The 15,544-nt window shown below is 37.0% G+C and overlaps 1 protein-coding gene across 1 annotated transcript; it reads right to left on the reverse strand.

The window, feature by feature from the left end:
- Nucleotides 1–900: 900 nt before the first annotated feature.
- On the reverse strand, nt 901–11,068 carry LOC111394538 (E3 ubiquitin-protein ligase UPL3-like). The gene is made up of 16 exons (XM_023020391.1): nt 9,750–11,068; nt 9,445–9,555; nt 9,199–9,315; nt 8,912–9,082; nt 8,646–8,807; nt 8,110–8,358; nt 7,907–8,028; nt 6,442–7,816; nt 5,744–5,836; nt 3,478–5,022; nt 3,167–3,382; nt 2,943–3,047; nt 2,504–2,603; nt 2,249–2,409; nt 2,037–2,159; nt 901–1,509 (listed from the first exon to the last, which is right to left on the reverse strand). The coding sequence occupies exons 1-16, from the start codon at nt 10,668–10,670 to the stop codon at nt 1,444–1,446; spliced, it is 5,637 nt and encodes a 1,878-aa protein (XP_022876159.1). The 5' UTR covers nt 10,671–11,068; the 3' UTR covers nt 901–1,443.
- Nucleotides 11,069–15,544: the final 4,476 nt, after the last annotated feature.

Consider the following 15,544-nt stretch of genomic DNA (forward strand, 5'->3'; position numbering starts at 1 on the left):
TATTAAACATTTTTATCTAAACATATATGTAATATTTTTGTACTTGCAATTTTGGATTTAAGCATACCACAAAAAAATGATTGAAGCAAATCAATCATAGTCCAAAGATGATGAGTTCCAAATGTTACTCAATATACTTTCTCTAGAGACAAACATTCTCCTAATTTGGATGTTGATTTATAATGGTTTGCCTTTGATGAATTGAGTTTTATGAATAAGAATGATAAAATTTCTAACAAACATTGTTAACATGATTAACTGAATAATATATTTTCCCTTAATATTCAATAAGTTCAACTTTGTTATTATTTCATTCATTTGGTTTAAAAAAGTTTATTGTTTTAGGGATTGTGTGAATCTATAGCGTTAAGGATATATAAAATGGGATGAATATATAAGATTCACGTGAATATATAATATTTAAATGAATGAGTTTAATAATGACAAAATTGGAATATAACGAAAATGCAAATAATATATTTTTTAAAAATTTTATAAAGAATGAACCTAGAGTGAGATGTATATATAAAAAATGTGGATGAAGATAGAATCCGTCAAGAAATCTATCATACATTTCTGCACATGTAGAGGCATTGTAGATTTTATATTATATGCTTTATTCTTTTGGAAAACCAATTTTGAACAGAAAGTATGCAATCCAGTTGTCCAAGTTGACCAAAGGTCTTCAAGCCTGCTGTGTACGATTAGCTAGCCTTCAGCAGCAAAAGATTCGTCCCCCGTGCTACATGTGACTAACAATGAAAACTTCTGTACAAGCTGCAGTGACTTTCTAATCTTTCCAAAATTTTCAATAAAATCATTGTGAGCAATACCTTGCCTCCGGAAAATTAAAATTTGCACAATCAAATTCTCGAGAAAAAGAAGCCGAGAAGCCAGTGGTGATTTCATGCAAACTGTCAATTGTTCATGCAATTCTATGCATGATTCATTATCGACATAATTGTAAAATGTCTACCTACCAACATTTTAGTTACCAACCGTGTGTATGTCAAAGGAAAGAGGCACAAACATATGCCCTTACAGATCTACTAACAAAAAGTAAGATAGGGTTAAGTAATTATCCCAAGCATTTAGAAGCACGGGCACTAGAGCTCCACCGAAAAATCCCTCCCCATAAGCCATTTCAAGAATACAAGACAACCCATCAATCTGAAGGAGAACTCCCAACATTAATTTAAAAGCAAAATCATGATAAAATGATATTAAAAATTTGTCGTTCATCAATGGTCGGAACTTGTGTAAATGCTTTGAGAAGAGAAAAGAATCTAACTTCCAACTTCTATCTTGAGGACTGACTTTACAATGTTCACAGGTTAAGAAGGGCAGTGCAAAGAATCCTTATCTTAGCCATTTTGTCAGTTACCCTGGAAGGTAAGGCTTCTGATATACTAAATCGGAAATCCAGCTGATTAGTTTGAAGACTCAAGACAAATCAAAAGATCCTTGCCCTTCGCTTATTGCATACAGAAGTTTCTTGTACATGATTTCCTGTTCAAAGAAACAAAAACCGTAATTACTAGATAGGAAAAGAAGGGCAATGTCACCAGATATTGGTTGTCTATCACTTAGCAGATTGCTTAGGAAGCACTTCGTGTTAGATAAGGGAATATTGCACTATTGATCCCCATCATACTATTGGCAGAATGGCAGGTGGTATTCTCAACCTTCCACATCATCTTTATTACACAATTTGTCCAATTTTCATACATTGTCATGTAACCCTCAGGTGTCCAAATTTTGAAGCTAAATTTCATTAAGCGCCCAGAAATTAGAAGCGGGGAATGTGACATGCTAGATATGATTTGAATAAGAGATTCCTTTTCTATTGTTTGGGACTGATTTGTAACAATAATTAAACAGAACCAATGCCACAATTTTCCCTATTAAATAGTGCAAGCACGCTTTATTAGTCTACTTGCATTACTGGCACGCAATATAGAAATGCTTCATATCACATATAAAACGTAACAAGCAGCAAGACGCTAAACTGATAGTTTCATCAACCAAATCTGTACCTTGGAGGAGTAGGGAGGAAGCTTCAAGTAATTCGCACATGTCATGACACTTGGCAAGTCATCATCCGCAGATTCAGATGGACCAGAACCATTTTGTGTTGTGTTGCCAGTGTTTGAAGAATGCTGTTCCAAAGGTATGCATGTATTGTTATATTATTGATAGCATATACCTATTATTAGACGCATTTTATATTGGGCTTAATGCATTTTACCTTTCTAACGATTGTCAACTTGGGATTCAGTACAGCCAGACCACCTGGTGGAAGCCGGGGAGCACCGGTAACAAACTGGCAGAAAGCTAGTTGCTGCTCGGGGGTGAATTCCCCCATAATCTCAAGTAGCTGATGACGAGAATTTCCGGAAAATGTCAAATCTTAAAAGAGAGATTTTCCAAAAAGCAATTGGAAGAAGCAAGGATAGGCGTGGTTCGGTTGTTTTTTTTTTTGGGGGGGGGGGGGGGGGGGGGAGGTCCAAGGGAATCATTACCTTCCACAACTCTCTGCGGCCACAGAGTAGATAGTCCAACTCAGTTGGCGAAAATATTTGTAGAGTTGAAATGTCAAAAACCTAAAAATCATAAAACACAAATATGATGTTTTTCTTGCTCACATTAAGATAAGCACAGAATCAGAACATGACAGGAAAAGATCATTTTCTATCCTCCAACTAGAGCTTATACCCAAATCTTCTAGCCACTTGTTGGCAAGCATATCAAGAATAATAAGCATAGCTTGAAAATGAGTTTCTCCGTCAATAGATCTAGAGCTTCTAGTAAAAAATTATGAAACAAAACTATGACGCAATGACAGTTCTATAGTAGGAAATTATGCTATTCAATCAGACACCAGAAATACGCTGAAAAGGAATCACATTGAAAGTTGACTTGGACCAAATAAATTAGCAAACCTGATTAAAGCCAGATCTAAATGCTTCCATTTGCCGCAATATTCCAGTTCCCACAGTTGCATCAACCACACGGGAAATATAATCCTCCAAACTGTTTATGTCTACCTGCAAATTTCAATGGAGTAAAAAGAGTTCAAGAAGTAACAATAACGCAAGCAGAGGACAACCAATAAAAGAAAAGAACTACAGAAGTAGACAGTATACTCCAAGGATAAAGGGTGTACATTCTTGTCGCCTTGTTCGAGAACATATTCAGGATAGCCTGGAAGGGTGAAATCTAAACAAAGCTCTTCTATTGTAGCCCCATGAAAACGTAAATCGTCTAGGTTACGACTACCCATTGACTCCAAATACTGTTTCCGGCACACAAGGGCATGCATTTCTTGCAAGGTAGTCCCAAGTTTAGTATCAAAAGAAATGATATCATGCAAATCCAGCTCCTGCGGAAATTAATAAAAAATGAATTGTTAATTAAATCAAGGTATAGAACTAAATAATTCTTCGTCTAAAGTTAACATTGACAATATTAACTTACTTGACCAAGAACAAGCTTATAAAAGGCAACTGATAGAGGCAAATCCAAAAGCCTTCCATCTTGGAGAGCTTTTGCCATAACACGACCAAGCAACCGAAAATATTCAGCAACTTTAGAAAATTGGCTACCGTCATAAGTATCAGCACAGGGTGACCAAGGACGTGGAAATAACCCAAGAGGAGATTGTATAATATCCCTATCACCCCCAGCTTTCACAGCTGTCTGTCTGTCCACATCTACTTCCAAAGGTCTATCCGATGACGAACTCGACCTCCACATTTCTAGTCCTGCTTTTTGTAGGTCATGACTCAAGAGAGTGTAAAACTCCAGAGTAGGCCCCAATCCAGTGCCAACTTCACCAAAATATTCAACCTCGAGAACAGCTTTTTGACTGGAATACATTTCCATAACTTTTGCAGCAGAATCCAATATTCGATTCCGAGACACACGAACTTTCTGACGCTGTAATCTCCCAAACCTTAACTCCCTTTCATTTGTTGAACCATGACCATCAGCACCTTGCTGCTGCTGAAGCCGATGTAATGCACGAGACAGACCAAAAGCAGTTGAATAGAAGTATTGGCGCCGAGTTTCAAAGGGAAACAAAAATGGGCATGCTTTAGTCAGCTGGTAGCACCATGAAGGAAGAGACCCACTGCAAAGTGCTAATGCATCCTGGATCTGTCTAGCCAATTTTGGAGTAAGTTTACTATTAATGAATTCCTCAGGAGAAACTTTGACTCCAATGGGACTAAGTTCATCTAGACTAGCAATTTTTCCTTCAGCAAAACTATCAATTGCCCCTTGTACCCGCAAGCGCGGTGCAAGCTGACTCAACCCCTCCAGTACACGTAATAGTGCTAATATATTATATATAGGGTTACTTTTTTCCAGACCACAAGGAAGCTCCCCTTGCAAAATGCTATCTAAAAGTGAAACTTGATGCTGCAATGAATCTGAACTGGATATACTCGATAAACTAGCTTTCGTAGACTTGGATGGAGTTGCCAAGTTCTCAACCCCAACAGACGACTTATCAGCTTGGCTATCTGCCCTTTGATACATGATAGTGTAGATATCGCTCCACAGCCTACTTCCTTCGCTCGATACAAAATCACTGCCACCAAACCTCTCGTCATCATCATCATTCAGCACAAGTTGCCGTTGGATTGCCTGATAAATGGTCATATGTTTATTAAGCTGCTTCCCACCTGCCGTAAATATTAGTCTTGGCGGATCACTAGACCCAAAAAGTGATCGTCCTTGCCGATCTCTGCCTCCTCTTTCACCTCTACTATTAGCAGATGCAAGCCCAGCCATAGCAGCAGCAGCAAATGACATTGCACCTCTTGAACCAAAAGAACTACCGGACCTAAATTCAGCAGAATCCGATTCTCTCCCTGAAGTACCTCTGGTGCTAGAACTACAAGGCGGATTATTCTGACCATCACTGGGTGTAGCAGCGGCAGTATCATCTGCATCGCTCAATTTAACATCATGCACTTTATCTGGTGTACAAAAGGGAAGAGAATCATCTCTAAGTACCTGCAACAATAAAGATATCAGTGACAGATATACTATTAGCAAAGTATCTCATCCACATATAGCCATAAATTTAGAGAGGGCGAGAGAGGGGGCGGGTACCATATGTTATTTGCTATTTCAAGCAACAACTGCACCTATTGTCTCAGGTAGAAGTTAGTAAACTAACTAATTCTAGATCGTTGCTCAAACATGTAGCACAAAACAATAATAAAAAAACTCCTACGAGTAGAGATCAAAATAGACATAACCACAAGCGCGCACAAAAAAGCAAATACCACATCCTACCGATCAATATTGGCCAATTTACAACATGTCCTTGTTGCAGGTTCTGTATATTGAACTGAGAATATATTTGTCCAGAAAAAAATTGCATATTTTCAGAACATAGATGATAGCGTGTCAGAGCATCAGAAGCTTTTTGGTTCCACATATATTTCTTGTGATGAATAAGAATATCGAACTACAGATCGTCATTTTATCAACATATCCAGTAGACTCTAGTTGAAATGAGAACATAAAACATGGTATCACCCCCACAGGAGAAAAATTTCTCAACCAACCTGCCACCCCCCTCTCCAAACAATGGAAAGAGAAAAAATGATGCTGCCTATTGTTGCAGGTTCCAATCAGTTAAATATTGATTAGAAGTCATCAAGAAGACCAAATCACACACGAAAAATAAAAGAATTCAAAAGTCAATCAATGGATTAGAGTAGCATACATCATCATGGTCATCATCATCTTCGGATATATCATCATCTTCAATCACCAATGCTTCATCAAGTTCAACGGGAGAAATATCCAAGTCATCATCCTGCATAGCAGATAAAGAAATGTCTAAGTCTAGAAAGAGTTTTGATAGAAATTTCAAAGAAAATAAGAAAAAGATTTTTTTATCAACATTTCAAAGAGAACAAGGAAAATAACAGCCAGAAGACACTAGCTTGATGAAAAGATGTAGAAGAGCAAGGAAGCTATAGTTGTGCAGTAATAGTGGTCAATCAGATGGAGGCAATCCAAAAGAGCAGAAAAATAATATCAACTTCCAAGAAATTTGTTAAACGGAGGAACATTTTCCATGAAGAAAATAAGCATATAGCACATAGAACAGAATGTGAAATATGAAGAAAAGGAAAAGAAAGAGAGTAAAGTGTGGAAATAAAGAACTTCTCTGCCCCTAACAGATGAATTTCTAAAAAAATTGAACATTATTCTCATTTCTTTCCTTCTCCATTTTATTTCAGTTTTCAGTTGAGGGGAGTGATGAAAGGGGGAACCATATTTTTACCCAGGAAGAGTAAAATAGCCACATTGCTAGAGAAAAAAAATAACCAAGACATGGTAAAACAAGTGTTCTAATTTCAGAAAACTTATTTAGATCTTCCCTCTATAAAAATGCTCAGTGCATGTAAAGAATACCTCAGAACTAGAGTCTGCATCTACAGGCTTCATTTGGGCATCTTTATCCAGAGCAGCTCTTCTGCGAGCAGCATTTCTAGTCTGAGGTCCTCTTCCCTCTTCTTGGGTAGGCTTCAAAACAGCTTTTCCCTTGGACTTTGACGAGCTTGTATTTTTTTCTTGGGGTGAATCTTTCTTGGCAGAATTACCTAAAAGAACTGATGATCTAGAACGTGTTGAATTACGTCGACCAGCAGGAGTTAAAGTAGATGGTGCATCAGCTGCCGGAGGAGTGGTCCCAGATTGACTTCGTTGAACTCGGGGCCAAAGGAAGTCTTCAACAGCAGCTAAACTTGCTAATGGATCAATCAACACAACATTTGAAGAGTAGTCACGGAGAGATTTTTCTCCTTGTACTCTGCAAAGGCGCAGCTTGAATGGCTGAGAAAGTGCACCTAGACCGGAAGAAAGATGTGCATTCCCACCAGATGATCGAGACGTATGGCTCAGCACGACAGGGAAACGCTCTAAAGAGGATAGAGCATCTTGAAGTTTTTGAACCAACACACTCATGGGAGCTCCATTCTTTTCATCAACCCCTGAAGGAAGGGCAATAGCTACAAAAGATCTGCACCTTCTGATGGCATGTTGTCGAAGCTTAGGCAAATTGACTTCAGAGGATCTGTCCTTGGAGAAATATCCACAAGTAATGTAATTAAGCAAAGAATCAATGGCTCCACTACCAATAAACTCAAAAGTCGATACACCATCGCCTCTGCTAAGCTCTTGCAACATCTCGGACATCACGTCAACCAAGTCTACCTCCTTACTAGCAGAATAATCAGAAAGCTGAGAGCCAGAAGCTTTTGATTTCCCCTTTGATTTAGTTTTTCTATCATCAATGCCGGCATTCAACTTTGAGCAAAGATTCTTTAGGCGTAGGAGATCATCTGTAACCCCAGTTTCATGGGCCTCGAGATCAGATGGGAAGTATTTATCTTTGAAAGCTTTTGCACATGAACCAACTGTTGCCCGAAGACTAGAATTGACAGTTGGAATTTCACTTGTGTTTGGAGGTGAACCCACACCTAGAGCTGAACTTTTAGCGTCTTCAGCAGGATTTACATCTGAACTCGAATTACTACTACGTCGTCGATACCGCCTAGAACGTGAAGAACCAGGAATAGAATCATTATACTTTTCACCTGATGATGGCTCCAAAGCAGCAGTACTGCTAGATCCAGCTATTATTAAAGAATCCACAGCATGAACAACACCTTCCCTTACAAACATCTTTGAGAAAATACCGGGAAGCTTTTCCATTAAGATTTCCGCTATTTGGAGAGCAGGTACAAGCACTTGAGGATCTTTCCAAGCTAGCACCCCAGCTAAAAAACTATATAAAATAATCAAAATATAAGGATCTCTCTATTGTTAACCGGTACAGGGGAAAAACTGCAAATATAAGTCTAGAGGAAACATATACCTCGATATGTTTGTGACACTTAACAGAGACTGAATCATTTCAGCAGTGCTGAAATACATAAGCTTTCCAATAACTGAAAGACACTTGTGCCGAACAGGACCGTTTACACTGGAGCCGTAAATCTGCATGGCAAGCATATGGAAAATTGTTTATAGAATATAGGACAGAAAAACACTGGTAAACTAATTCCTGCAAAATCCAACCTGGATTAGAACAGGAAGGAGATCCATTCCAAACTGCTGCAGCAGTTCAGGCTGATCATTCAACAGTTTCTCACGAGCTGAAACATCTTGCGTGTTTCCATTCGAACCTTCCTGTTTGTTTGAACTGCCCAAAGGACCCTTCTTAGAAAAAGAACCTTTAACAAACAGATTGCTGCTGACTGGAAGAGATATTGTTCCTTGAGGCAGCGGGGGAAGAAGCTCATTTGCCAGACTCACAATCTCAAAAATCTGTTATATCAGGAAACTCATTAGCTTATTAAGATCAAGAAAAGGCTCATATTGGCCACAGAGACATTATTTTAGAATTTCTCGACAAGTAGAAGATTATTTTCACGAAGATGACACCACTAATGGATTATTGAAATGAATTATAAGCATATCTCTGCTAGAAAGAAATTGAGGAGAAATGAAACTAGCTAAAGACAAAGTTCAGTTATTTAGACGGATTTAAGGACAAATGAACCTGGGAAAACTGAGGCCACACTGTTAAACATGAGTGAAGATATAGCATATACCTGCTCTGGTGGTCTACTCAAGGCAGGTGAAACCAACATGCTACAGACAAGGCCAGATCCTGATAGGATATCTTTAAGAATGCCACTGATCCCAAGGAGTAGTAGAGACTTTGCTCCTAAAGGAGATCCACTCGCACAAGTGCATAGAAGCCGAATCAAGCCCTGTATGCTCAATAGGTTACAAAGTAGCCACTTACCATAAAAGGCAGTAAATGAGAACTGATCTTTGAACTTGGAAATAAATGAGAACTGATCTTTGAACTCACCGTGTATGTAGAAGTGCTGAGTGAAGCTTGACCCCCTCCAGAATTGCTGGTGGAAATTAAGGATGCAGCTTGGGTAACAAGTCCATGATTGCAGAGTTCATCAAGCTTCTCCGGAAATACCGCAAAGGCCTCAGCAATCCGGGTCAAGCAAATAGATGCGTGTTCTAAAACCTATAAATGCAACCAAGCACGAGCTGGTAAGGCAAAGAGGAAGCAAGAGAAAAAAGAAGCTATTGATAGATGTTAAGTTTCCTTGTCAATTTAAAACTGCAGAAATATTATCTGACCTTTGCATCATGATACTGAAGAAGATTAGTCAACAACGGAACAGCTTCCATCACAAAGTCAGATGCATCTGAAGGTAATTTTTTGCACATGTTTGCGGCAGTCGATAATGCTACTCTCTAACAGAATATTAAGGGAGAGTCATTCATTTGACTTACAGAAGAAAATTGCTACTCTTTAAAAACAGTGAAAATAAGAATATGACCAATATCAACATAACTACTGGAATTTTCCCCAATAAAACTCACCTGAACTCCTGTAGAGAAGAAGTCCAGATACGAAAGCACGGCCATAAGCGCACCTGCTCGCAAGCATGCAGTTGGATGCTCCTGAGAGATCTTTTTCAGGGCTTGCAATGACTGTTGCATCACAATCAAGTGATAATGTTACGGTTCAACATTTAAATCAATAATTTTCAATTAGTAAATGTGTGAGCACGTGGTTAGGAAAAAAATACTAATCACAACCATACAAACTACCAAATCTTATCTAGTAATCATCAACTACATCCAAAACTACCCAGTGCAAGTACCAAAACCATTAATATTTTCACCTGTTCAGCCAAGTCCATGTACTCAATAGTAAGCAGTCGAGCAACAAAGCATGTTACTGCACCATAATGCACCACGGCAGCACAAGAGGAAGGCAGCACATCAACCAAATGAGTCAATGCCCTTGCTGCGAGAAGCATTATATCAGGATTACTTTCGTGATTAAGCAACCCAACAAGCACTGGAGCAAAAGAGTCCACTGAGAAAGAACTCAGCGAGTCCTCAGTTCCTATGGAAAGCATGTCACATAACTGCGTTAAAGCTTCCACTTGCTTTCCTTCCTCGCCATCTGCCCTCAAACCAGACAAAATCTTCTTCAGCCGTCCACTCTGGTGGGAGGATGAGGCAGACCCCATTGCAGAGCTAGGGAGCAGATCATCTAATCCGGTACCCAGTTTTCTCAAAAGCCCCTGAAGGGCACTGCTTGCTGAAGTCAAATTCTGGTGGAAGATCCCAACACCTCCCTCGCTGTCATTATCATCATCGTCACCGCCATTGGAATCAATGTTCAGCCCTGAGCTCCTTTCAATTTCTCTATCTCTATCTCTATCTCTATCTCTATCTCTATCCCTAACCCTACTTTCATGCTCTTTCTCCTTGCCTTTATTCGAATTGGTGTTATCTTTGTTATCAGAATTTTGATTACGAGGGTTTTTACCACGGCGACCACGGGATGTTGAAGCAGAGATAGCAGAGGCTTCGGGAGTTGTGTCCATTAGAGTGGATGAAACTACTGAATCTTTGGATCGAGTCACAGCACGAGTACGAATGGATATCGATGAGGTCGTGGAGGAAGAGGCGGTGGCGGCGTTAGAGGCAGAAAGACGAGCACGCTTGATGGCACGGGTGGTCGGACCAGAGGAAGAAGAAGAAGGCGCCGCTGAGGTGTTTGCCTCCCCCCGTTTCCGACTCCGAGTTTCCATACAAAAACCCTTCAGGACCGATTAATCCACTCGCCGACTAATCGGCGATCAGACCTTCCTTCGATCCCCAAATTTTTACCATATGGCTCTAGAAACAAATATTAACGAAAACCCCTAATTCCCAAAAGCTAAAAAAACCGAATCTTTATCGATTCAGCAGGAAGAGAACACAATCACAAACCTTAATTTAACAAAAAAAAAAACCTTTACAGATGAATCAATAGTAAATTTTAATCAAATTGTGCAAAAATTTAACTGAATCGACAGTAATTACTTATAGAAAAATCTAATTACTAACAAAGGGCAACAAAACAGAAATAATTCTGAGGAAATATTAAAATCCGAAGCAATTGCTATGGCGTGCGGTGACTGATTATTCTCTTTATATTCCTTTTTTGTTACTTTATTTTTTTGTTTTTAGGTACGGCTGTATATATATAGGAGAAAATGTAGAGGGGAGAAATTAAACCCGGTTTGGTTCTATTAAATTTCATTCTATTTTTCTCATTTTTATTTTTAACAATACAATCTTTTATAAAATAATATTATATGTAAATAAAAAAAAATTCTTTATTAACCACTCATTTTTCAAAAAAATACTTTTACACCAATTTTCATTTCCACGAAATGGGGCCAAACGGGGGGCTAAGAAAAATGTTAAGGCGGTATTATTTATGCCGGTGAGTGCCAAGTACAGGAGATAAAAACGTGTTTGGATAAACTTCAAAAGATTATTTTAATTGAATAAATTATTTCTTAAATAGTTGACAAATAAACAAACTATGATAAAAGTTTCTTTCGAAAATGTATTGATAATCTATCAAAACACGTCTAAAGACTAAAGACAAAATAGTTATTTAATACCATACTTATCAAACTTCCATAGACATTTACGTGTTTAGACCATCTATGCTTTTAGATTATTACTATGCTTTTAGATTATTGTATAATAATTGAGTGTGATTACCTGCTTGGTAAATAGTTGGGCACTTGGGCTGCAGATTATTGGGACACTCCCTTGCCCATTTTCAGTTAAACCCCAGTTTGACCCACATTAATTTTCATTCAGTACATTTTATTTTTCTCCCTCTTAATTTCAATCTCACAATCTTCCATAAAATAATATTACACGTAAACTAAAAAATTTTCCTTCTTTTTCAACCACTCATTTTAAAAAAAATAAAATTATTCCACCAATTTTCATTTCTACAAAATGGGAGCCAAACGAGGGCTAATTTGGCCTGTCCAATTTGAATTTTATAATGTGAAAATTACAGTCAACCATGTTTTTCAAGTTCAAGTTTCAAAACCGAGTTTAGAGTAATTTATACAAAAATCAAATTATAATACATTTTTTAAATATTAATAATAATATTACAAAATTAAATAAATCTACAACCCTACCACCCACTAAAACCCTCACCTCCCACCCAAATTCAAACGCTAAAACATTTTCCCCTCCCCTCCATACTCCATATATCGTTGGTCTAATCTCATAGCGTCGCATGTCTTCGCAATGCAAAGCGGGCTGTGATCGTCGAGCGTTCGAAGTGACACCATAATATCGCAGATTGTGTCACTATGCAGTGGCCCTCGTAGCTATGGTGTACACGCGATGGTGAGGTGGTGATGTTGGGTTTGGTTGCAATTGTAGCAAATTGCAGGCACTGCATTGGCACCTTTGTTGTCGTGGTTATAGGTCATGTTTCGACGACGTTGTTATCATAGAGGTATTGGGAGAATAGGTTTAGAGTTTCAATTGCATTTTTTTTATTTGGGCCAAATCTTTATGGTGTTGTTGTGGAAGGGCCATCATAACGCCTAGATTTGGACGCTACAATAGTGGGTTGCAAGCTTTGGAGTGGTGAGTTTGCAAGTAGAGGCGGATTTAGAGGGCCTGGGTTAGGCTGTAGGCCCCCCTCCTCTCAGGCCTAATAGCTTTTTTTATTATAAAAAACCAATTTTTTATATGTAAAAAAAATTTTTTCGCCATAGTAGCCCAGTCTTGGGATCCGCCCCTGTTTGCAAGTCATGGTTGCAACTGGTTTTTTCCAACGAGGGGGTTGTTACCGTGGCGGTGGATGATTAGTGAAGTTGGGTTTTAGTGGCAATCTTTTTTAAAGTTTGTACCAGGTTAGTTTTGGGCCAGTTTGAATGTGTAGGCGGTGGTGATAGGTTGTGATGTCGATCTGTTCTGTTTGTTGTGATATTTGTGTATAGCATTTTATTTTATTTTTGGTTGCTAGTGGAGCATGGAAAAAAGGTGGTGGTGGTGCAGGCTGTGATGAGGAGTGGTGAGGTGGCAATGGTGATGGATCTAGTAGTGTCGATAGTGGGTTGTGTTTTGGTTTTAGAATGGGATGGGATGGGGTAAAAAAATGTTTGTGACCAATTATTTGAATGATTGTGATTAAAAAATTCATTGATTTGTGATCAATAAAATAGATATGATGTGACCTAAAAAATTTGAGATTGTAACTAAATTTGTAATCGTGACTCACAATTTGTTAAATTGTAACCAATTAATTTGGTAATTTATGACCGAGAAATAAGTTGTGACTTCTAAAATGTGTGATCTGTGATTGAGAAATAATATGTGACCAATTAATTTGATAATTTGTAACCGTAAAATAAGTTATATGACTTGTCAATTTGCAATCTGTGACTGAAAAATAATACGTAACCAATTAATTTGATAAATTGTGACCTATAAAATTTTTGTTCTATGATCAAAAAATAATATGTGATCAATTAATTTCATAATTTGTGACCGTAAAATAAATTATTACCTATAAGATTTGTAATCGGGAAATAATATGAGACCTATTAATTTGACAATTAGTGATCGATTAAGAAATTGTAAACTTTGTAATTTGTGATTATGACATTTCTAATTGCAACTAGTATGTAATTATAACCATAAATTTACTTTTACTCCATACCTTTTTTGCAATTCGAAATTATTTGTCACCTTTTTTATTCGTCTATAATTTAAATAATTTATAAACAACTTCCAAACATGCTTCTAAGGTCTTGGGTTCAGTCAACGTTATTTGTACTTGCTTTGCTTTAGGTACATTCACACGTTCATTCAATTTTCTTCCCCTATTTGTTGGATCACAGGCTTTTGATAAACTTGAAAGAGAGTAGTCTTGACTTATGTTGACCTCACCATTAATGTTTTGATCATAACAAATAAGTTAATTTTATCTCTAACGATCAAGGACAACAAGGTCACTATCAAAGACTCGGATCGGACGTTCGATAAAAAATCAAGATGGGAACCAAGCATTCAAGACAAGTCATTCGAAACAAATAACTTTAATAGTCAAATATCGAAGATATTAGATTAGAGATTTTCACTTGTAAATGTACAATGCTTCAATCTTTAACAATGAATTATCAAAAGCTCAACAAATAAATTTTTATGCATGAAAAGTTATTACATAAAAACACTTGCATAAAATTATTCTTCAAAAAATAAGTATTTCAATTTGATATACAAACATAGAACAAATTTGTGTTATTACTTATCTTAAAAAATAAAATGGAAAAGCCCTTCAAAAGCACACATTTTTCAAAACATTCAAGAAGGAAAAATTGGAGGAGATTCTGTCGATGTAGACATCTGGCTCGCCATACGGCCATTTCTTAAACCGTTTTAAATTCTAACATAAACGGCTACCTTGATTGTCCGGTTCAGAATGGGGACAACCAATTGCTTGTCCGATTACTCAAAACTTTTGGCATTTTGAACTCTATAAATACCATCCCACTTTACAGTATATATATATATATATGTATATATTCGACAGCATTTAAGTGAAATATTCTTGAACAAAATTATATTGATCATACATCTTATGTATCTTTATTAAATCATTTACGTTGAAAAACTTTTGATTGAGTGAACTTTTGAAAAACATAATTTTTATCAAAGTTTTTCCCACCTTACACTTGAACTTCATTCATCGTTATTCATTAAAGTGTTGGCCTCATCCTCTCTTAACACCCAATTTGTTTATATCATTTATTTAGAGAAAATTGTCAAATTTGTTGAATTATTCCTCTCAAAATTTGTAGGTCATATTGAGGTCCCAAAAAATTCAATATTATATAAGAACCAGTGCTTCTTGCTTTTAAATCACCGGAAGAATTGTGTGGGTTTGGATGCACCATAAGTCAATCAAAATTAATGAAAATGCATTGCTTGTGATGGAGGGCTCAGTAAAGAAGGACGTAGATCATCGATTTGGATGAACCTCCACAATTACATCATTTACATATTTTCTTCCCTTTTTATTTATCCCTTTCATTTTTGTACACTGTGTTTAATTGATATATTTATTCCAAACTTTGGCGTATTTTGAAATAATTCTTTTAAAAATTTTTTTTGAAAAACTAATTCACCCATCTTGGTTAGTTATTCTTGGACTTTCAATTAGTATCAAAACTTGGTGCTCACTTTTAAAATTAAAAATTTCTCAATATTGAGCAATGGCAAACCACTATCTTCAAAATCTTAAGGTGCATTCTACAAATTGTCATCTCTTTTTTGATGGCACGCATTATAATTATCGAAAAATTAGGATGATGATTTACGTTCAATCAATAGATTATAATATTTGGAAAGTTAATGAATATGGTCCTTATGTGCCTACAAAGATCATTAAAGTTGATGGCAAACCCGATCAAATCATTCCAAAACTTAGAGAGGAGTATGATGAAGATGATAAAAGAAAATTATCTTTAAATGTTAGAGCAAAAAATAAACTTTATTGTACTTTAGATATAAATTAATTTAATCGTATTGGCATGTGTGATTTCGCATATGATATTTGGCACGTATTAGAAGTTACTCATATTCGTAATAG

This window comes from Olea europaea, chromosome 5 (genome assembly GCF_002742605.1).
Source record: "Olea europaea var. sylvestris chromosome 5, O_europaea_v1, whole genome shotgun sequence".
In the NCBI taxonomy this organism is placed as follows: domain Eukaryota; kingdom Viridiplantae; phylum Streptophyta; class Magnoliopsida; order Lamiales; family Oleaceae; genus Olea; species Olea europaea.